This window comes from Camelus dromedarius, chromosome 31 (genome assembly GCF_036321535.1).
Source record: "Camelus dromedarius isolate mCamDro1 chromosome 31, mCamDro1.pat, whole genome shotgun sequence".
In the NCBI taxonomy this organism is placed as follows: Eukaryota; Metazoa; Chordata; class Mammalia; order Artiodactyla; family Camelidae; genus Camelus; species Camelus dromedarius.
In genome coordinates, this window is record NC_087466.1 from 19,998,203 (window position 1) to 20,022,124 (window position 23,922).

The following is a 23,922-nucleotide window of genomic DNA, read 5'->3' on the forward strand; positions in this document are numbered from 1 at the left end:
TATTTTAATAAATAAACATCTAAATCGTCACAGTGAATTATTGACCTAACTCCCTCTTGTTAAACATTTAAGCTATTTGCTTTTCCTTTTTTTTTTTGCCATTATAAAGAGCACTGCAGAGAATGTTCTGGTGAATAAACTGCTCAGAGTGGAATTGCTGGCTTCATTCATCCAGCAAATGTTGGTGGGGGGCCTGCTGTGTGCAGACACTGTTGTAGGCACCTTGGGACACAGTGAGCAAAAGACAGAAAAATCCCTACCCAGGCCAGCTGACCTTCTAGTGGGAAGATGGAAAAAAAATCAGAAATAAGCAAACTACGTGTAGTTTGCTTATTTCTATGTGAGAAGGTGCTTATTTAAACACTTAACGAATGGCCCTTGCCCACTTGGCCTCCCCGAGGGCCACAGGTGCGGGTCGTCAGTCTTGCTCTGCCCCGTCGGGGCCCCAGGAGACGCCCGCCTGGGGCAAGAGCAGGCTTCCTGCTTCCCCGGCTTGACGGCTGTCCTCTCGACCTTGTCCAGATCATGAGCGAGACCTTGAAAGACCCCGTGATCAAGAGATGCTGCGAGGCCCCGAACCGCCTCAGTGACCTGCAGAACGTCAGCGAGGGCCTGGAGAAGTGCCAGAAGAGCCTGAATGACTACCTGGACTCCAAGAGGAACGCCTTCCCCAGGTTTTTCTTCATTTCTGACGACGAGCTGCTGAGCATCCTGGGGAACAGCGACCCCCTCTGCGTCCAGGAGCACATCATCAAGGTCCGCGTAAGCTCTGTCACTCAGCTCCTCCGAGCTCTCTACACAGTTCTGTCCAACCCACAGGCGTAAGAGTGTGAAATGCCACTGGGGTTTTCACTAGAAGCGTAAGTCTGACCAAATCCACCGTAGTCTGAAGTTACACCAGCACTCAGCTGCTATTTGTTGCTCTGTTTCCATGGCCCTCCGAGCAACATGTTTTTAGAGAAATTAAAACAAAACAGAAATACACAGACTAATATAGTAAGCAGAGAGGTAATACAGGAGAGTGGTTTAGCACACGGACTGTGGCGCGAGCTTTCTGGATTCAAATCCTGGCTCTGCGTGGATTTGCTATGTGACCTTTGGCAAGTGACTTAACCTCTCTGGGCAACCATTTCCTTATCTGTGATGCAGATAACTCTAGTAGTTATCTGCTTCAGTGGGGTTGTTATAAAGATTAAATGAGTAAATATTTTTAAAGGACTTAGAGTAGTGCCTGCCTTACAATGTTCACTAAATCACCTTATCTCCTACCCAGAATTGACAGTTGTTACCATTTAGTCAACTTTTGCTTTGTCTTTCTCTTTTTTAAAATAAAGTTTTAGAGATAAAATTGACACACTGTTTGTCCCTCGTCCCTGTCCACACTTCTTCCTCCGCTCTCAAGAGGCAGCCACTATCATGGCTCTGTTGTTAATTCCTTCCAGCCCGTGTTTTCATGCATTAATATAAGCGGATGTGTCTCCGTGAGCAATATGGAATTTCCGGAAACGCAGCAGACAAAATGTCTCTGGTGATAGAGAACCAGAGCATGGCCAGAAGTAATCTTTGTTCAGCTAATCAAAGCTCTCTATTTAGCATCAGTCCAGAGCGAGGTTTCTCAGCCTTGGCACTATCAACATTGTGGGCCAGATAATTCTTTTCTGTGTGTTTGTATATGCGTGTTGGGGTGGGAGCGGGGGACTGTCCTGTGTACTGTAGGATGTTCAGCACCGTCTCTGGCCTCTACCCACTGGATGCCAGGGACATCCCTCTCCAGCCATGACAACCAAAAAGTCTCCAGACAATGCCCAGTGTCCCCTGGGGGCAAAATCCTCTGTGGCGGAGAACCAGCATTGTAGAGCCATTCCTTTACTCCAAATAAACAAAGCACTGAGGATCAAGTACTTACCGCCATAGTTTTCCTTTAATTAATGCTGATTTCCTTCTTCAAGGAAGAGTCATAGTTCTGATTGCATGTTTTCCTTTCTCAAAGGGGAGGCTTATATTCTGTTTCTACTTTCAGAAGCCAGTATTTTACTGTTGTAGACAACTGTGTTGTTAGAAGTACTTCATTTACTGGTAGTCCCTTTTGCACACCTCTGATTTTATTCTTTAAAGCCTGTTGCCTTTCTCTCTTCCTCTCTGATCTGCAGAGTGCCTTGACTTAGCTATCGGCCCCCAGAGACTCATTTTCCTGAATATAGTTCTGATGGATAACAATGACAATAGCCAGTGAATGCCAAGTATATAATGAGCTGGCATTTCACGCACGTTTCTTGATTTGATCCTTTGACCTCATCTTGGTGTCATAATTAGGTTTATTCTAGGCTGAGAGAGGAGAAGCAACTTGTTCAGTGTCACCCATTTGGACAGTGGGGGAATTCAATGACTGGTCTCTAATTTCACAGCCCTAGGGTATTTAATCATCAGGTTATTCTTCTTCTCCTGTGTTCAGCTGGTCCCCACGTCCAGGTACCTCTCCATCCCAGCATATGCCCTAGAATCTCAAGTGTGGGGAGGGAGTCTGTCTTCTCTTTCTTTTTGTTTAACCCAGGATAAACGAATGTGCCCAGTGAACGTTTGTCATTGGGTGAATGGACATCTATTTGGTGTGTGGTCTCTGTTGCTGTTGCTGGCACCCTGGCAGCTCTGGTGTGTGATGTGGCACCCTGGGCTGTTTTTGGCTTTCACAACCTAGTGAAGGTATTCCAGGGTGGCTTCTACCGCTGTATTGCAGATGTACGACAACATAGCACTGCTGAGGTTTAACGACGGGGACAGTGGAGAAAAACTGGTGTCTGCCATGATTTCAGCAGAAGGAGAGGTCATGGAGTTCCGGAAGATCATCAGGGCTGAGGGGCGTGTGGAGGACTGGATGACGGCAGTTTTGAATGAAATGCGAAGAACTAACCGGCTAATTACCAAAGAGGCTATTTTCAAATACTGTGAAGACAGAACCAGGTAGGATTGAAAATGTGACTGTGTGTTATTTATCATATTATTGGTCATAATGGATCAGTTTTTAGGGTTTGGAGTAGATTGACTGACGTTTCAAATGAGGTTTTCTTTTCCTGCTGTAGCTAAATTAGCTGATACACATCTGTCCTTAAAGGATCAGCTGGTACGGCCCTTCTCAAACCATCAACCCTGGACTGGCAGTGTCAGGGCCCCTGGGAGCCTATTAAAATGCGTGTTCCTGGGCCCCACCCCAAACCTCCCCCACCAGACACTCTGGGGATCTGGATTTTCGCAGGATTGCGGGGGATTCTGAGCTCAAGTGTGATAACCTAGTGACCTGATGAAACCAGGTGTTCATTAAGACGGATTCTGTATGTAGGTTAATGTGTAAAGTTGTTTCTGAAATTGTTAATGAATTTCAATCACTCTGATTTTTGTGGCCTGAGAAACTTCCAGGCACTGAGCTGAACCACACCTGATCCAGTTGCTAAGAGGGCTGACTTTAATGTGCAGCTGAACTCAAAGCACGTAAAGCATCTTTGGATAGCTTCCCAGGAGAGTTGTCGTTGTGGCGTATTGGGTGGGGCCTTCACGCAGACTTAAATTCTTTATTATTATGACAGCATGATCCTCTTGACTTTGCAAACTGAAAATGTCTGTTTAAGTAAGTGATCAGAACAGAGCATAATATCTGTATAATTAGGGTCTTGCTTTTCCTTAGACAATGTCCCATGTAGAAAATTGGTTTGCATCTTTAAGTGATCAGGTGTAGACAGACACCTTCAGTGGTGTCCTGGTAAAACTCCTAGCTCTCTGAAGAAAAGAACAAAAAAGCTTTGATTTAGAGCATTTGCCAATTCCCATGGTGTAAATATTCCCAGATGGCTGATTTTAAAGCTAAATGGAATAATGGTAAGAGGGTTAACACCCTGCTTGCAACATTTCTAGATATTTGACATGTAGCTCTCGTGAGCTGATAGGAGGTGGCCTGGGCACATCACAGGCTGCATCCATTCATTTAACTACACTTATTGGCTTCCTGCTGTGGGCTGATCACTGTGCTTAATGCTATTTCAAAACCGAACTAGACAGAAACTAGTGTCCTCCAGAAGTGGAGATGGCCGAGTATTTTTAAAGCTCTTCAGTGCTCCCAAATCGCATGCATTTTGTGTCTGCACGTGTTTGTTTTCTCTGCATCATAACGTCTGCTTTGCCGGGGGCATTGCTCTGCGTGACAGCGTGTGGTTGGTGGAAGCCAGAGTAAGTGACTGCAACCTGATTAACTGGGAAAGAAATGTCCGAGCCACCCCTTTCCTCCCCCAAGTACCCCTCTAAGGTGAACTTGTTGCTTCTAAAGAAGGAGGTGAGCAGTTGAAATGATAACATTGATTCATTTGAGCGGACATGTTTCAGTGTCACTGAGAAGACAGGCCCAGGCGCACGTACAGATACCGTCCTGTTCATCTTCGCTCTGCCCTGAGTCACTGTTTTCTCTGATCACACCTCTCCCGATTTCCGACTTCCTGAGGCTTGCTGTCTTTGGTAAGGTCCATGTTTATTCATCACTTCCGTGCCGTCCTCTGGACCCCCAGCTCCTTCGTTACCTCTCTCTTGGGTGTAGGGGTCATGCCTGGACGTCCTATTAGGTTTTAGAGGCACTGCATCATTTTAAAACAAGACATTAATGCCAAATGCTTTTTATTGTTTTATTTTATTTTTTTGCTTTTTTCCCTTTTTCAGTTTTATTGGGTAGAATTATTACAGTTTGACGGCACATAGACATTATACTGCATGTAAACACATACATACAGTAGACTGCACATTGTTTTCGGTTCATATATATGTACTGATCATTGTTTCTAAGAACAGATTAGCACTTCAGCTTTTTAAACTTTTTGTTGTTTTAAATATTATTTTAAATTTATTTTGCTCTTGATTGTACCTCATGAAAAGAATGACTAGTAACTCACAGTCACTTTTACTGGATTGGAACTTACAGCTCTGTGTCCATTATTTTTTTTAAAGTACGATTTAGCAAATAAGTTTTCCCTAAATGTTTTTCAAGGCACTTACCAGCTTTGAAAATAGGTATCTCAGTGGAGGAAATCCAAGTGTCCAATAAACGTACAAAAAGAGGAGAGACTTCACTAGTCACCAGGAATCTGCAAATTAAAGCAGAATGAGATTTTTTTTTTTTTTTTTTTTTACCTTTCAGATTGGCAAAAAACACAAAAGAATATTACAGTGCTGGAAAGGGTGTGGTGAGGGCAGCACTGTGCGTGGCTGGTGGGGGGCACGGATTGCTACAACCTTTTGAAGTACTTTGGCCATTTCTATTAAAATAAACTACCAGAAAAGTGCCTTTGTGCTTTGGCCTGGTCGCCCTGCGTTTGGGATTCTGGTCTGTAACCCTGAAGCCGCTCTGACTCACCAGCGTGTGTGTAAAGCCGGGTTTCCCGCCCTCAGCTCTGCTGACATATGGGACTGGATAATTCTTTGCTGTGGGAGACTGTCCCGTCCATTTTAGGGTGTTTAGCATCATCCCTGGTCTCTAGCACCCACTAGGTGCCAGTAATACCCCTTCCCCCAGTTGTGACAGCCAGAGGTGTCTCCAGACGGTGTCGCGATGTGGAAGGATGTTTAACACAGCGTTGCTTGCATTGGCAAGAGGACTGGAAGCAACTCGAATAGACAGCAGTAGGGAAACGTCTTGAGTAAATCGCGGTAACTTTCATGCTCTGAAATACCGCGCCGCTCCTGCAAGGACTGGGTGAGACCTGGGGCCGGCGACCTGGGCGCATGCGCGTTAGGACCAGTAAGCGAAAAAAACGCAACGCTGACTTTGGAGAAACAGCCCTCCCAGCCCCTCCTCCCCATTTGTGTGTCTTTAACTTTGAGCAGGTTGGTATGAGAATGGAAAAGTGTCGAATGACACTCAAGAAGCAAGGAAACACGGGGAGTGTGGTCAAAGACAATTAATTTTTTGGTTGGAATTGTTAAAAAATTTAAAATTCTTACAATATGCCCATAATAGTAAGTTTTTAAAAATCTATAAAGCCACATCTTTAAAGTGATCTGGCATCTTTCTACACTGTCCTGCACCTGTAACTTTTTCATGTGCGTATGTCCGTGGGCCTGGTGTTTTGCTATCCAGCCAGAAGGGTCTTACGCTCCTGTTTCCCTGCCCCTCTTACTTTGCCTTCCCTGTTCCAGAGAAAGAAATACTTTTTTCTGATATGCCTCTTTGATCTCTTTTAATCCAAAGGTTCCTCATTCATTGCTTTTTTTCCCAGTTGTGCATATATATAATATATATGTATTTAAGAGTCTTTTCCATTGTAAGTTATTATAAGACAGTGATATCACTCCCAGTGCTATACAGTAAATCCTTGTTGTTTATCTATTTTATATGCTAATCCCAACCTCCTAATTTATCCCTCCCCCCGCTTTCCCCTTTGGTCACCGTAAGTTTGTTTTCTATGTCTGTGAGTCTGTTTCTGTTTTGTAAATAAGTTCATTTGTGTCATTTTTTTAGATTCCACATATAAGTGATATCTTATGATGTTTATCTTTGTCTGACTAAACTCAGTATGATGATCTCTAGGTCTATCCACGTTGCCACGAATGACAATATTTCATTCTTTTTTATGGTTGAGTAATATTCCATTATATTAATTTACTTCCCTGTCCTGGCTATTGTAAATAGTGCTGCTATGAACATTGGGGTGCACGTATCTTTTGAAAATAGAGTTTTCTCCAGATATATACCCAGCAGTGATATTGCTGGATTATATGGTAAGTATATTTTTGGTTTTTTAAGGAATCTCCATACTGTTCTCATAGGGGTTGCACCAATTTGCATTCAACCCACCAACAGTGTAGGAGGGTTCCCTTTTCTCCACACCCTCTCCAACATTTATTATTTGTAGACTTTTTGGTGATGGCCATTCTGACCAGTGTGAGGTGATAGATACCTCATTATGGTTTTGATTTGCATTTCTCTAATAATTAGTGAAGTTGAGCGTCTTTTCACATGCCTCTTGGCCCTTTGTATGAAAGAAATAGATTCTTAATGGCACCGTTTTTGGTACCAATCCCTGGGAAAAATCTCATAAGGATGTGCTTTTCCTTTAGGGTTGACTGGATGCTCCTGTACCAAGGGATGGTGGTGCTGGCTGCCAGCCAGGTGTGGTGGACCTGGGAGGTAGAAGATGTCTTCCGCAAAGTGCAGCAAGGGGAGAAGCAGGCCATGAAGAACTACGGCCAGAAGATGCACTGGCAGATCGACCAGCTGGTCACGCGGATCACCACGTCCCTGAGCAGAAACGACAGGAAGAAATACAATACCGTCCTGATCATCGACGTGCATGCCCGCGACACAGTTGACTCTTTCATCCGGGGCGGGTGAGGACCTTCCCGGGGCACTGGCGTCTCCGGCTTCTCTCAGCCGCTCTCCTTCCTCCTCCTCGGCCACCATCTCTTCCACTGCATCTGTCTCCCTCTAACCTTGTCCCCCGTCGCCCATCTTCCAGCATTCTCGAGGCCCGGGAGTTTGAATGGGAGAGTCAGCTGCGGTTTTACTGGGACCGAGAACCGGATGAGCTGAACGTCCGTCAGTGCACGGGGACCTTCGGCTATGGGTATGAGTACATGGGCTTGAACGGGAGGCTGGTCATCACGCCCCTCACGGACCGGATTTACCTGACTCTCACTCAGGTGCGCGGCGCCCTTGTTCTCGCCGTTATCGCTCACCTGGGGTTATGTGTTTCTCTCGCGGGGTGACTGTGCTCATTGTGATGTATGTGTGCTGGGTTGACCAGTGTTCCCTGCCCCAAATTCATGTCTGCTCGGAACCTCGGAATATGCTCTTATTGAGAAATAGGGTCTTGGGGGATTTAGTTAAGGACTGGGGGTGAGGACATCCTGGATTAGGGCCCTAATGCCAACGACTGGTGTCCTCGTAAAAGAGGAGAGAACACATAGACGCAGGGGAGGTGATGTGAGGATGGAGGCAGAGACGGGAGGGACGAGGCCACAAGCAGGGACCGCCTGGAGCCACCAGGAAGGACCCTCCCTAGAGCTTTTGGAAGGAGTGTGGCCCTGCCTGCATCTTGACTTCAGACTCGTAGCTTCCAGAACTGTGCAAGAACACATTTCTGTTGTTTTAAGCCACCCCGTTTGTGGTACTTTGTTATGGCGGCCCCAGGAAACAAGTGCTGTTGGTAAGGGATGTCATTCTTAAAAAATCTGTAAAAGAGTCTAAGTTTGGAATATGGCCTGATTGCCACCTTTTGGGATTGGGCTGTTGCAAGTTCAGGAGGCCTCTAACACCACCGTCAGATTCAGTTGTTTGCTGAAAGGAGTTACAGAATTCAGTAAAGCCATTAGAGTCAATGGTTATAGTTTTTACAGCCAGTGAATGCAGATCAAAATCAGCAATAGGAAAAGACGTAGGACAGGGTCCAGGAGAGACCAGGCTTGAAGCTTCACTTGGCTCCCCAGTGCCGCTGTGCAGACAGCATTATTTCTTCCAGCAACTCTGTGTGGCCATGTGCGTGAAGTGTGCCACCCAGGGACGCTCACCTGAGCCTCGGTGGCCAGGGTTTTAACTGGGGGCTGGTTCTGCAGACACGACTGACCACACAAATGGTTGACCTTAGTCTCCAGACCCTCCAAAAGTCGACCTGATACCACGTGGCCCAAGGCTCCCACCATAATCACATTGTTAGATTGTCCAGCGGGGCTCAAAGTCCCCAGATAAACAAGGACCCTCTTCTCAGGCAGGACGTTCCAGCTCCTAGGATCTGGCCCTTTCTTTGGGCAAGATGTACATGTGTCCATGAGCCCCAACTGTGGGAACTGCTGGGCATTGTCCTCAGGGTGGGTACAGATTCCAGCACAGTGCTCGGTTCCTGGTGCGTGGGTCCCTGTGTAATGTGGGGAAGCGGGTGGTCCATGGAAGTCAGTGGAGAAACACAGAAATGTTAAAGATGGTGATTGTCAGGAAAGGTGTGAACTTCTTCATTGCCATTTATATATTCCCCACTGGGAATTGACACCTGTTTCCTTATGTGAATCAGACAACATGTGTTTTGCATTTGGCTTCTAACAGGCACTGTCCATGTATCTGGGCGGGGCCCCTGCTGGCCCAGCGGGTACTGGCAAAACCGAGACCACCAAGGACCTGGCCAAAGCCTTGGGTTTGCTCTGTGTTGTAACCAACTGCGGCGAAGGCATGGATTACAAAGTAAGGCCCTGGTGCCCCCTCTGGTGGTGTCTTATTATGCAGAGAGCTAAAAATGGGACACAGATGGAAAGGCATTTCGTCTCCTACGCTTCTGTGAAATGACATGGTGAAAGCTGCAGGAATTTAGTAGAAAACTTTCACCTTCACAGTCTCAGAACTTAGATGTGTCTGCTTTGCTGGCAGCATGTAGACCAAGAGTTCCAAACTCAGTGCCCACCAGAGTCAGATAGGTAATGTAAATACATAAAGCCGCAGACAGAGGCAATAGAGAGTGGTGGGGACTGTGGCCAACTGGAGAGCAATGCTCCAGCTAAAGGGGGAGCCACTGTTCAGCTTAGGTTAATGGTTGCCACTCGGAAAAGTGGAGCTCGTGTTGCTAGATTTTTCAGCATCTCTAGAGAAGCCAGAAATCTGGGTTTTTACATTAAAATCCTTAATTTGCGACATCCTTTGAGTGGGAGCTGGCCCCTGAGAGGCCTTGGAAGTCTTGCCTGAAAGAGCCATCAGAGGCGTGGCAGGCTGACCGCTTCTCGGCCAGCGTGGTGCTCGTTGTTTGCCTTGAATTTAGAAAACTATATCCACGAACGGGTTGCATCCAGTTTTAAAGGTGAAAGTTGCCCTGGTCCTGCCATTCCTTTCGTCCTAGGCCGTTGGGAAGATTTTCTCGGGCCTGGCTCAGTGCGGGGCTTGGGGCTGCTTTGATGAGTTTAACCGCATCGACGCCTCCGTGCTCTCGGTCATCTCGTCTCAGATTCAGACGATCCGAAATGCTCTGATTCATCAGTTAACCACATTCCAGGTGAGGATAAGTGCGAAGCCCACCTGGATCGTGTCCCCAAGGTGGACACGTGCTGTGTTAGCTCTGAAACATGAGGCGGTGGGCAGTTGTCTGTCCAGATCAGGCTCCCCGTAGATGAAGAAATGCCGGACTTTTGTTTTCAAATTGAGACCGTTGGGTTTCCCCAGATTACTAGCATCTTTGACAGTTATGGAGTGTAATAGTCTAAGAACTTCAAAGTAATTCCAGACCTGTGACGAATGGTTGTAGATGGGGAGGGAGGGCACTATTCTTAAATAAGTGATGTTGTAAAGCCCCGTTTTAAGGACAAAATATATTGTTAGTGACTTCCCAAGTCTAAGAAAAAAATGACTTAAAAAAACCAGTCAAAATGTCTTCAGTAGAAATTATCACCATGAAGAAAAAATTTTGCCTTCCTACCTGGTAGAGTTAGGACATTGTAATGAATGGGATTTTAAAGGTTGTTATCCAAGTGAGGAGGCAAATTAATTTTTTTTTTGAGAATTCACCAATCTCTCCCCATCTGAGAATACATTTGCAGACTCAAGTTTGGGAAGTCTGCGTTAAACTACATCAGATTAAGCTGGATCGGAAGGTGGAGGAACATGATCTTATGGAATTTAGGGAGCCCAGTGTGGGTTCTCCGACAGTAAGGACCAGAGTGGCCGGGCCATTTCCCCGAGCTGGGGTCCTCTGTGGTCCCAGGTGGCTCTGCTGCTCCTCTGGCCAAAGTCCTTGACCCTGCGAGCCCTGCACTCTCATCACCTCCCGTCCCTTGCTCCGCAGACATCCCAGGCCCTGGGACACCATATGCGTCCCTGTCTGCCCGAAATTGTCCTTTCTTCTCCTTTACCTGAAAATTCTGGTACATCCTCTGGGCCTCCCCAGAGCCTCACCGGGAGGTTCAGGACCCAGATCCAGCCTGGGTTGGTGAGGATTCCATTCTGGGCACCTCTGTGGCCCTGGCACCCAACCTGCTTTCTCCCACAATGTCAAGGCTCATTGTCAAGAGATACTGTTAAACATTTGAGGAGTCCAGGAAAGCTTCTGGGTGGATTTCTATTAATTAGCTCTTCTGAAATATTTTAGGGCTGAGCTTACTACTCCCATTGGAGGCAAATTTAACCTAATGCATTTGGGTTTCTCAAAGCTGTGTTTTCAAGAGCAGGCCTGTCTGTTGCTCCAGAGGGTGATCTGGGACTCACGTGGGACACTGAGGACTGGGTGAGGGTGATCTCAGTGCAGACCAGGAAGATAAGACAGTGACCTCCGTTTTTGGGGAGCATCAGCTATCTGCTGGGTGGCCCTCTTGTCACTGAGACAGCCTGTGCCTCATAAAGATAGAGCATTCTGTCTTTTCTCTGGTGGACCATTAGAAGAAATGAAATGGTAAAATCTTAGTAGGGAGGAAAGTTAAGATACTTGAAATTCAACTGTAGGCTAATGAGACTCAAAACTTAGAGATTTCTGCATTTGGTTGGTACACGGGCACCTGGAGGACAAAGGCTGGTTTCTTGAGGGATGCTGAGGAGGGATTCTGTAGGAAGGGTCCACGTGACGTCCAGGCACTGAGACGGAGGTGAGGGTGGGAATGCGGAGAGAAATGACAACTGACATGAATGAAAAGCCACTTTGTGTGAAGCAGCGGGCTGGGTGCTCCTGAATATGTTGTCTCATTTAATTGCCACGAGCTTGCAGAAAAGGAAACTTAGACTCAGAGAGGGTAAGTGACCTGTTGGGGGTCACACAGCGCCTCAGATCCACCCCAGGCTGCACCCTTTCCCAACATCAGCTACTTCTCAAGTGGACAGACCCTTGATTCAGATCTGAGTTTGGGGGTCAACTGAGGCTTGTGCCCCCAGAACACCTGGGTCACAAGCACAAGGACTCTGCATTTGTCACCAGGAAAGGGAAGGAGACACATGGTGGTGCTGGCCTCGTATGCAGTCCTCCTTTCCCCTTGGTGGGGTGGCTGGCAGCATAACCCTCCTTCCTTCCCCTCGTTTTCCAGTTTGAAGGGCAGGAGATCTCCCTGGACTCGAGAATGGGCATCTTCATCACCATGAACCCCGGCTACGCGGGCCGCACGGAGCTGCCCGAGTCGGTGAAGGCCCTCTTCCGGCCCGTGGTGGTGATCGTGCCGGACCTGCAGCAGATCTGTGAGATCATGCTCTTCTCCGAGGGCTTCCTCGGGGCCAAGGTGAGGCCACGCCAGCGCCGGGCGCCCAGAGCTCCCCGCTGGGTCTGCTTGCAGGCCGGGGCTCTGGGAGCTTCCTTCTGGGCGGCTTTTCAAATTGTTTCGCTTTGTCTCTCTCCCTCCCTTTCTCGCTTTTTAAAATTACAGCTTTTATTTTGGCATCACGTGACTCACAACAGGTGCCCCTCTCCTGGCTTCCCCCAGTGATAACATCACACCCAGGAAACTGATGTGGCCGCAGTGCCGCTCACAGACTGTATCTGAATTCCACCAGGTTTCACCTTCTCTCTCTCTGGTGTGTGTGTATCTTTCTGTGGCATTTTATCACACCTGTGGTGTAACTGGTGCCACAATCCAGATACAAAACTGTCCCATCAACACAGAGAAACTCCCTCGTGTCACCCCTTAACAGTCACAGCCTGCCCCCGACTCTAACTCCTCACAGCCACCAATCATTCTCTATCACTATAATTATGTCACTTCTAGAATGTTCTATTCACGGAATCCTATAATGTGTAACCCTTTGAGATGGGCTTCTTTCACTCAGTGCCCTTGAGAATATGTGGCTTTAAAAAATGTATCTGGGGGGAGGGGATAGCTCAGTGGTAGAGCATGTGCTTTGCATGCACAAGGTCCCGAGTTCAATCCCCAGTACCTCTTCCATTGAGAAAAAAGAGAAAGAAGTTGGACCTTACTTAATGCCACATACAAAAATAACTCAAAATGGATCAAAGACCTAAATGTAAGACCTAAAACTATAAAACTCTGAGAAGAAAACACAGAGGAAATTTTTCATGACATAGGACTTGGCAAAGATTTCTTTGATATGATATCAAAAGACAACAAAAGAAAAGAATAGATAAATTGGACTTCATAAAAATAAAAAAATACCCACGTAACTCCTTTATTATCTCTTAAAATATGTATACAAAGATTATGCACATATGCTTTCCCAGAACGTTCTGGAAAAAGTATGAAATAGTGAATACTTTTAACATAACGTTGTTGAACAACATAACGTTGTTATGTTGCTTCTCTGAAATTTTTTGGTAAAGGCCAATCCTCCTATGTAGATTTTGAGCCAGAGTGGAGAGACCTCTGGTTCTTAGTTTTCATGAGCAAAATTCCCGTGCCATCCGTAGGGACCAGAAGATCTTGAATCCTTTTTGTAGACCAGGTGGCTGACTTGTCCTAAAAAACGGTTACAGGAGAACTTTAATAACATGATGAGGTCAAAATAAACAAGAAGCAAATTTCTGGGCTGTGATCGCTATGATTTTAAAAAGTTGGATGAATTCTGTTCTTTAAGATGCTTAAGATTTTCCTCGGCTTTCAAGGACTGTCATCCAATTTTGGTAAGGGCTGGCGTTCTTTTAAATTAGTCCCTAATTTGTCAGTGTTAACAACAGAAGACCCATCCTGGTGTTTGTTAGAGGCAAGATTTGCTTGTTTGTCCAGTGGCTTCAGCTGAACATCTTTATGTCAGTTCACTTTGCGTAAGGATGTTCTGGTGCTTTCAGGTCATTTTCTTCACTTATTTTGTATTGTCCTTTATCACAAAAGACTCTGGCCAAAAAGATGACCATTCTGTACAAGCTGGCCCGGGAACAGCTCTCCAAGCAGCATCATTATGATTTTGGACTCCGAGCCCTGAAGTCGGTGCTGGTGATGGCTGGTGAGCTGAAGAGAGGTTCTTCTGACCTGAGGGAGGTAGGGGCCACGCGCACTAAGTCCTCTGGGTTTCCATTCGGTTCACGTGTATCTGGGAAACGCTAGGGTGGAGGTGACGGGCGGGGAGTACCGTTCTCAAGGGAAAGTTTTATTCTTAGCTGTCACCTCATTTAGTTGTCTGGCTTCCGTTCGGTCTTACCCATCGTGTTGTTTCCTTCCGATTTGACTTACTACCCTAAGGTCAAGGTGTGTCTTCACGGTGCTGTTTGCGATGCTTCGATGATAATAATCAGTCTGTGATGGCAGGATGGTGTGGTGGGGAGAGGGTGGGATAAACAAAATTCTCGAGAAAGCACAAGCATGAGTTTTCCCCTCTTTACAGTGAAAGCCAGAGGGGTGTGCACATTTCTTTCAGGTGGGACTTCCTCCAAGATAGAGTCTGTCAGTGCCACTCTGTGGGCAACAGGCTTGCGTGTTTCCCTAGAGACTGTCCTTGAACTGCTTTATGTTTTACGTTCACATACAATTTCATTTTCTATTTCATAAGAGGGTTCTAGACTAGGCCCGGGGGCTTCCGGAAACATCTTTGAATACGTCTGTGTTTCGTCCCGTCCAGGACGTGGTGCTGATGAGAGCCCTTCGAGACATGAATCTGCCCAAGTTCGTGTTTGAAGACGTTCCTCTTTTCCTGGGTTTGATTTCCGATCTGTTTCCTGGGCTGGACTGCCCGCGGGTTCGCTACCCCGATTTCAACGATGCTGTGGAACAGGTGCTCCAGGAAAATGGCTACATCGTCTTACCTGTCCAGGTAAAACGGTGCTGAAGACGAGAGTTCGCTGACTTTTTCTGGGTCCTTTCCATTTTTTTTTTCATTAAAAAGATTGTGGTAAAATACATGTAACATTTACCATCTTAACCACTCCCCACCACTTCCCTCCACTTTTTTTTTATTGTGGTAAAGTACATATAACATAAAATTTACTGTCTTATCCATTTTTTAGTACAGTTGAGTCATGTTAAGTGTAGTCACACTGTTGTGAAATAGATCCTAGAACTCTTTCATCTTGCAAACCTGAAACTCTGACCCCATTAAACAATAACTTCTCCCAACTCCCCTCCCTCAGCTCTCAGTAACCTTGAGTCTGCTTTCTGTCTGTATGAATTTGACTCCTCCAGGTGCCTCATATGACTGGCATCACACAGTGCTTGTCCTTTTGTGTCTGGCTTATTTCACTCGGCATCTTGTCCTCAAGTTTCACCCATGTTGTATCCTGTGTCAGAATTCTCTTCCTTTTTAAGGCTGAGTAATATTCCATTGTATGTATATACTATCTTCCAATTGTTTTTTGGCATAGTGTGATCAGATAAATTAAGTATTTTGTTTTGGGGCCCAAACATCTAATGTTCTCTTCCCAACCCACCTTTTTCTCCCACCAGAGTCAGACTTACAAAAAAAATTTAAATGAGATATTGCAGGTAGAAATTTGATCATCTGAAGCCTGTGAGGTTGTATGTGTTGTCAGTAAGCCATAAATTATTGCCAGAATGTTCTGCTGAGGTTGTGAATGCCTAAAGCTGCAGGCTTAGGGTGGCTGCCTCTGGATGGGCAAACCTTGGGGCATCGGGCTACCCTGAGGCCTTAGGCTGGGGCAGCAGGTACTGGCCACAGGTGAGAGAGCTCTCTGCATCTTTCCTGGTCCTGATGGTTTCCTCTGGAGGTGGTGTTAAAAAGATGTGTTTTTGGGTGGAAGTGTAAAAATGGTGTAGCCACTTTGGAAAACAGTCTGGCAGTTTCTCAAAAAGTACCATCTGGATACCATCAGACCCAGAAATTCCATTCCTAGGCTTATGCCTGAGAGAAATGAGAACATATGAAAACTTGTACATGAAGGAATCTTGAAAATTTGAGCACAAATGAAATGAAAATTTGTACATGAATGTTCATAGCAGCAAGGTTCATAAGTGCCAACAAGTGGAAGTAATACAAGTGTCCATCAATGGATGAACAGATGAACAAAATGTGGTCTATCCATCTGGTGGAATATTACTCGGCCATAGAAAAGAATAAGGTGCTGGCACCTACTACATTTATGGATGAGCTTTGAAACCATCATGCTAAGTGAAAGAAGCCAGACACATAGGACGATGTATCACAAAGTTCCATTTATATGTTGAGAATGGGCAAATCCACGGAGACAGAAAATAGATTCATGGATGCCACGGGCTGGGGGCTGGGGTGGGCTTGGGAGACACGACTAATGAGCACAGTGTGGGGGTTTTGAAGCCAGGGAGGGATGATGAAAAAATTTTAAAATTGAATGTGGTAATGGTTTCACGACCTTTTGGATATACTGCAAACTACTGAATTGTTCAAACGAAACACTTTGAATGGGTGAATCGTATGCCATGTGAATTCTAGCTCAATAAAGCTGTTTTTTAAAAAAAGATGTGTTTTAACCCAGCTGCTAATGCTTGTCCCACAGGTGGATAAAGTAGTTCAGATGTTCGAGACCATGTTAACCCGCCACACGACGATGGTGGTGGGGCCCACGGCGGGGGGCAAGTCCGTGGTCATTAACGCTCTGTGCCAAGCCCAGACCAGGTGAGTATGCCCTCTGGGGGTGGGGCTCGGTTCCCAGGGTGGCTTCACGGTAAGGTTGGCGGTATTACCTGGTCCCACTTTGCTCTCTGATTTCCTGGGAGGTTAAATGTGTCCTGGACACCCCTTTAAACCCAGAGCACTTTAACTTTTCATTGCTGATTTAGTTGGTATGTTTTAGAAGGTAAAAGCAGTGAGCCTTTTGTGCATCAGACTGCAAATAGGTTTATTTGAGCAAGGAGTGTCTCACAAAGTATCTCACAAGGATGTTTAGAAAATTAACTCAAGCTGTATTTTCTTGGCATTCTGACTGCTCCTTTAAAGTCAGTCTGAGCCCCCACCATTATGTTATGGTATCAGAGTGGCCAGAAAGAGAGTGTCACCCCCACAAATGCTGTATCATCAGCGGCCCTGCAGGAGCAATGCAGCGTGGAGGAGAACTGTGATCTCACGCTCCTAAAATAGAATATCATTCAAGACCTGTAGTGAATTCATACGCTTATGCTGAAAATGGGTTTTCTGACTTCTGCGCTTTCTCTTAAGCAATAACTACATTCCAGACAGGTTTCGATGCATGCTGACATTCCAGCAAAAAATCTAAGTCAAGCCTTATAATCTGAGACTTTACCATTTCTAGATAGTCTATAAAATCTAATTGAGTGACTGTCATTTCTTCTTATTTCTTATGGTTCTCATGAGAAAAACCGGTGGATAGTGGCTTACCGATTTTAAGATGGTTATTCCATAGCCCTCCTGTATTTCATTTTTTTATTTGTTGTGAGATATTTTATAGAACCAGCACATACAGATGTGAGTTTGCTGCTATTATCTTTGCTTGTTTGTTTTGTTAATTATGAACTGTGGTTTGTGTGAACGTTTGTTTTCTGTGGATGACTTAATCCCGTAGCGTTGCGGGAATTTGCAGGCATTATAGTGGGAACTGGCCTGTCCCCACGATTTATTTATAAAGTCAGCAACGCAGAGCAGATGCTGTTCTGTAAATCCAAGAGTTTGAACGTCAGTTCAGAGCTTTTACATTCTGATAACTCTCATCTCCTATACACTAGTTGTGAAATATTTACATAAATATGCCATGTGCGTGAATATGTAAATATATGAATGTGCAATATACATGGAGGTTAGCGTCTGCTGCCCTCAAAAGTCAAAGCTGTGTTATCAGCTCAGACGTTGCTTGTGTTGGGGCCATGTTTCTGGTGAAAGGTGGTTCCCTTGCATTTAGTATAAGCCATGAATGGGGAGCAGGAAGCCCAGCGCAGAGTTTGGATGGATTGCGTTTTAAATTTTTGATTGGATCCAACGCATTGAATCCCCCCATGGGTTTTCCTAATGCTTTTAGTCTGCCAGAGCCATGGCTGAAGCCTCTCCTTTGATTTAGGCTTGGGCTGGTGACAAAGTTGTACGTCCTAAACCCCAAAGCTATGAGCGTCATCGAGCTTTACGGCATCCTGGACCCCACCACCCGAGACTGGACAGACGGGGTGCTGTCCAACATCTTCAGGGAGATCAACAAGCCGACAGATAAGAAGGAGCGAAAGTGAGTGTAAGGAGGGGAGAGCCTGGGTTGGTTCGTAGTGAATTAGCCAAAACTTCACAAATAAACAAATAACGTATGGTATCGTAGTTTCACGTCTGGAGGCAAACAGAGTCAGACGCTGGAGGCTCTGCCCGGGAAGGGCCAGGTACCCGCTCAGTGCTGTTCATGTGTTATCTTAACCACTGTCCTCAGCTGTGACTGTCCCCTAAACCGTGGAGGAGGCTGAGGTCCAGGGAAGGGAAGAGCTTGCCCCAAGGCCAGGGATTTGAACCTGGGATGTTTGAGTCCAAGCTCTCCAACACAGCCACCACGCCAGGCTGCCTATACAGCCAGGTAAATCAAGGGAAGACAGCAAAGCCTCGTGGGATGTGCTGGAACACCCGTCAGAGCTGCGCTTTCTCGCCGGCAGGCTTGGTTGAGGACGCCTGCCCTGCGCGAGTCGCGCACACTGTGGTGACGGTCTGTGAGGCCGGAAGGCAGGCACCCCGTGGGAACATTGGGTGAAAAGCTTCCCCCAGTGTTGGTTATTCTCCTGACACCTCTCAGGTGAACCCAGGGACAGTCCTGATTGTATCTCCTAGCCCAATCCCAGCAATTAAAGTAACCTTTAAACAACTAAATCATTCGTCTGAAGTCTCAACTGATGACTTTTGAAACAGCCTCTTCTTAGCAGTACCCCTCCCGACTCTGGACCAACCCAGGATTTCACACCGTGCACAGCTGTCCTGTCTCTCTGACATCTTCTAACTCCGAGCAGTTCCTCAGGTTTTCTTTTTTTTTAATCGAAGTACCATCAGTTACAATGTATCACTTTCTGGTGTGCAGCACAGTGTCCCCTTCATGCATATACATGCATATATTCATCTTCATATTATTTTTTATTAAAGGTTATTACAAGATAGTGAACATTGTTCCCTGTACTATACAGCAGAAACTTTTAAAAAATCTATTTTTATATATAGTGGCTAACATTTGTAAATCTCAAACTCCCAAATTTATCCCTTCCCATCCCCTTTCCCTGGTAACCATAAAATTGTTTACTATGTCTGCAAGTCTGTTTCTGTTTTGTAGAGTTCAGAGTGTACTTTTTTTTTTAGATTCTATATATGAGTGATATCGTATGGTATTTTCCCTTTTCTTTCTGGTTACTTTACTTAGAATGACGATCTCTAGGTCCATCCATGTTGCTGCAAATGTAACTACATATAATTATTACTATTATTATTATTTTTTGGGTCAAACCTGTGGACCAAGTAGGGTGCTGTCTCAGGTCCTGGTTAGACAACCCTGGGAAAGATGTTTAACATAAATTGGAAGATCACACCAAGTTCCGTCATTGGAAGCCATCTAGGATCCAGGGCTCACTTTTCTCTGGTTGCCGCAGGTATATTTTATTTGATGGTGATGTGGATGCTCTGTGGGTGGAAAACATGAATTCTGTGATGGATGACAACAAGCTGTTGACATTGGCCAACGGGGAGCGTATTCGGCTTCAAGCACACTGTGCTCTGCTCTTTGAGGTAAGTTGTGATGAAAAATAACTTGGGACATGTCCTTCTTTTAATTAACATTTATAAAAGTTTATTAAAGTAGTTAGAGATGGCCAAAGAAAATCCAAGCAATGCAGAAGCATTTATGGGTGAGTACAACCTACTGGCTTCATCTCTTCTTACTGTATCCCAGAGATAACTACTTTTCACTCTTGAGTTGCTTCTTCTGATGGTTACCGTAGTATCTAAAAGTGACACTCTTAACATGCTATTTCTTCCCTTATCAAGTTTACACATTATCTGTTGACTGAAAGTGAAGGTTCATCTTTTATACCATCAGTCCACCTCTCCTCCTTAGACTATATTGCTAAATCAGTTAAACTGGTAAACATATTTACATCATTATGGATAAAGAAATTTTTACTGTAGAGCCAACTAGTATTCTGTGATATACTTGCTAGAGAAGGAAGAAATCCAGGAACTGTGATAGATTTACTTTCTTTTAGAGACATTTTGTTTTTGACCTGGTGTTTGTAGTTGCCTTTCTTTTTCTTTCACACTATGTGCCTTTATCTTCATTTGTTTTTTCAAACTTTCTATCATATCCTCTGGACCTGTTTCATAGCTGTGGCCCTGAGACTTGCTTTCACTCTAGCTTAATGTTAATGCCGTTTGTAACGTGGCCTGCAAAATTTGCTGACATATGTGTATTTATGCATATCATTATCTTATTGGCTGAACTGTGCCTTTTATTTTTTCGAAGAAAGAGAGATGGGTGTGTTACTATTGCTATTAGAGGCATACTTATTAAGTTTCATATTATCTGATCTCAATTATGTTAAAAAATTAAAAAAACTGAAAGGGAAACACTTCAAAACAATGTTTCTTGGTGGTAGGATTTGGATAACTTATTTTCTTTATACTTTTTAATTTTTGTCAGATGTTTTATAGCATGTTAATTTTTCCCATTAATTTTTTAGTAAAAAATAAACTTAAGAAGTGCTACATCAGAGATGCATAATCTTCCCATGATAAACCCAAGTGTTCAATTAGAAGCCTCATAAAAGCTATGTTAATCTGAGTATGACTCGGGTTTTATGCAGTTGTAAAAACTTTGCATAAGCAAAGACTTTTAAACATGCATTCTAGTTGTTTATAGCTGTAGAAAACACTGACTTTGTTTATTTCTCCAGGTTGGAGATTTACAGTATGCCTCCCCTGCGACTGTGTCTCGATGTGGAATGGTCTATGTGGATCCTAAAAACTTGAAATATCAACCATACTGGAAAAAATGGGTTAATCAAATACAAAACAAGGTAAAAATGATTTCCAAAATGAACTTAAAGTTATTAGTATTGGTGGCTAGTTGGGTAAACATAACTCAGAGGGATGTTTATAGTTGAAGACTATAACCTTGACCTTGACCTGCCCATGATCCTGAGCACTTAATGTTATCGGTAAGTTGGATGAAAACATGGAAGGCACTCTTACTAGATTTCCAGATAATTCACCACTGGTGGGATAGGTAATGACTTTGATAGTCTACATAAGTTGACAAATCTTTTCTGTGAAAGGGTAGAGAGTAAATGTTTTAGGCTTTGTGAGCCATATGGTTTCTTTTATAACTCCTCAACCCTGCCTTTGTGGAATGAAAGCAGCCTCAGTTCATGAATGGGCATAGCTATGTACCATTAAAACTTTATTTACAAAAACAGGTCGTGGGCCAGATTTGGCTTAGTGACAACTAAGGGGTTGGTCATAGTGACAACCCCTTGTCCATCTGAGCCCAGCTGTAGAGAGACTTGTCTCCACAAGGTACCCAACTCCTCCCCTTTTGCTCAGTTGGACAAATGCAGTGTGTGCAGGACCTAGTTTGTCATGGAATTGAGATCTGATGGTTTCAGTTGACCTCGAATCATGTGATGTGTCACATGGCTGCTCAGAAATGTGTGTTGCCTTAGTGACAGGCTGCATTGAAAGGGGCATAGATAGATGTAACAGTCATGTGAAGGTTGTGGTTTGACCACACCCAGGACACCATGAGTAGGGACATAGCATGTGTCTCTAGAAGGACCACTAGGCTGATGGTTGAATTGGAAACCAGGACGTAATTACCCTAGAGAAAAGAAGACCTAGGGAAACATGGTAGGACCATTTGAGGCACACTGTCATATGGTGAATGACACCCCTGCAATTCCTGGTGGTCATCAGTGCCTTGGTGGGGAGAGGGACTTCCCACTGATTTGCAGTCTTTGCTCGATGATGGTGGCCATGTCACTTGAACGCTAAGATAGTCAGCCCTTTTTCTGTCAAATGGGAACGTTTATCTCACTTCCCTCCCAGGTGGTGGGGTAGACTCTATGGCCATGAAATTAAATGCTTCACAATGAAATGAAAGTGTATTACAAAGGGCAGATTTCTCTACAAATGTAAGGCACACTTATCAGAGTGTACTCACCTGCCGAATATATCATGCATCAGAACATGTTTCATTTCTCACCTCCTCTCTTTGCAAGAAAAGCCTTCCACAACTTCCATTTAGATAAAGGAACCCTTGGAAAGGCTTTAGCATTCTGCTCTTTTATAGGTGGAGCAAGGAGATTTACAGAGTCTGTTTGGGAAATACGTGCCGTATCTCATGGATGTGATAGTGGAAGGAATAGTGGATGGAAGACAAGGAGAGAAGCTGAAGACAATAATTCCTCAGACAGATCTAAATATGGTAAGAAACCATCTTTGTTAGCAAAAAGAAATTTTTCCCTAGAGATGGACTCACGGTGGGCTTTCAAGGGAAGCAAAGATGCCAGATGGGTAAGCTCTAAATCACCAGCTACTGACAAGGAAGACAAACACGTCCTTTTGTGACCCTGTGCAAGACAAGATACTGGGCCCCACGTGTCTGAACCAATATGGTGGATCATGTAGTTCCCATCGCTCTGGGATCTGGGACCCCAGAATTTATGACCAGAACTGACCCTGGTTGGGGTGTGTGGAGTATATGGGCTGACCCAGGCATTTTCCTGTGAACCAGGTAACTCAGTTAACCAAGATGTTGGATGCGTTACTAGAAGGAGAAATCGAGGACCCCGATCTTCTGGAGTGCTACTTCTTAGAGGCTCTGTACTGCTCCCTGGGTGCTTCCCTGCTAGAGGATGGAAGGGCTAAATTTGATGACTGTATTAAACGTATTGCTTCTTTGCCTACTGCTGATGTGGAAGGAGTTTGGGCCAGACCCGGGGAACTGCCAGGTAGGAACCAAATGTAACCTGTTTTCCTTCTCAGAATGCTTTTGGTTAGGTTTTTAGAGGATGTAACCTTGACTTTCCATATGTGTGCCTGTATGGGTTTCCCACCTTGTTTCTGTAGAGAAACATGCAATGGTCAGTGCACCTGGCAGTACCGTCAGGACAAGTTCAAATGCACGGACTGCTACAGCAGAAGCCCAGCTCCTCTGGATGGCCTTTCTTGATGAGTCTAAACATTTCCTGCCCTGGCTTAGGCACTGGCTTCCTTCACTCTGTTTAAGCTCTTTAAAATTTTAACATTTTATCTGTCTTTGAATTTCTTCTCCTTCGGGGTTCTCTATCTATTTTTTGAACCCCCTCTCTGAAGTCCCCCAACTTAATTCATCTGCGATCTGCCTGAGTATTTGCACAGTAGACAATCACGTGTGGACCTATAGATCATTCATAGGGAACAAATAGCATTAGTTCATTGCAAGCATGTGCCAGAGCTGATGCTGTATTTCCATGTCCAAGGTCGAAGTGAAACAGACCCCTGTGTGTTACAGGCCAACTTCCAACCTTGTATGACTTTCATTTCGATCCCACACAGAAGAAATGGATACCATGGAATAAATTAGTGCCAGAGTATGTTCATTCCCATGAGAGGAAATTTATTGACATCCTGGGTAAGTGAGAACCAAACCCCTGTTCCTCGGCTTACGAACGGGTGGTTCTTGTTCCGTGAGGAAGAGAGGAAGATCCCCTTGTGGTGCTCTGAGTCCCACTTGGAGTGCTGGTTGAGAGAAGCTGAGAAACATGAGCCATGGGCTTTGCCAGGAAGGTGGCACTTTTGATTCCTTCTATGTGCTGCTGGCTGTGAGCATCTTCAGACGTCTGTGCCTCTCAGCTCTCTCCCCAGGCAGGCCAGTCCTGACAGGTGGGGGCGGGAGGTGGGGTCGGAGGGGTGCTGGTCTGCTTCCCCTCACATTGCACAGGCTCCTTTCTGCCCATAGGGCTGGCTAGGCATGGGGAGGAATGAAGAAAGGAGTGAAGGAGGAATCAACAAGACGGCGTTTTGTAAAAGATGCTGCCTTGAGAAGTTGTGTACTGTGGATTATGTGTATTGGGCCATATTTAAAACGCACACCTCTGGCTATTTGGATAACAGAGAGGCTGAAGAATTTC

General features: G+C 45.1%; 1 protein-coding gene across 1 annotated transcript in view; it reads left to right on the forward strand.

Moving 5' to 3' along the window:
• The window catches only part of DNAH10 (dynein axonemal heavy chain 10), a 120,660-nt gene that overhangs the window by 50,891 nt on the left and 45,847 nt on the right, over nucleotides 1-23,922 (forward strand). The window contains exons 29-44 of the mRNA XM_031442542.2: nucleotides 523-756; nucleotides 2,735-2,958; nucleotides 7,090-7,359; nucleotides 7,488-7,671; nucleotides 9,068-9,202; nucleotides 9,849-10,001; nucleotides 12,013-12,201; nucleotides 13,762-13,908; nucleotides 14,486-14,677; nucleotides 16,353-16,471; nucleotides 17,865-18,023; nucleotides 19,408-19,543; nucleotides 20,707-20,829; nucleotides 22,101-22,235; nucleotides 22,545-22,761; nucleotides 23,304-23,423. Coding sequence (XP_031298402.2) covers nucleotides 523-756; nucleotides 2,735-2,958; nucleotides 7,090-7,359; nucleotides 7,488-7,671; nucleotides 9,068-9,202; nucleotides 9,849-10,001; nucleotides 12,013-12,201; nucleotides 13,762-13,908; nucleotides 14,486-14,677; nucleotides 16,353-16,471; nucleotides 17,865-18,023; nucleotides 19,408-19,543; nucleotides 20,707-20,829; nucleotides 22,101-22,235; nucleotides 22,545-22,761; nucleotides 23,304-23,423 — 2,737 coding nt within the window. The remainder of the gene's footprint in view (nucleotides 1-522; nucleotides 757-2,734; nucleotides 2,959-7,089; nucleotides 7,360-7,487; nucleotides 7,672-9,067; nucleotides 9,203-9,848; nucleotides 10,002-12,012; nucleotides 12,202-13,761; nucleotides 13,909-14,485; nucleotides 14,678-16,352; nucleotides 16,472-17,864; nucleotides 18,024-19,407; nucleotides 19,544-20,706; nucleotides 20,830-22,100; nucleotides 22,236-22,544; nucleotides 22,762-23,303; nucleotides 23,424-23,922) is intronic.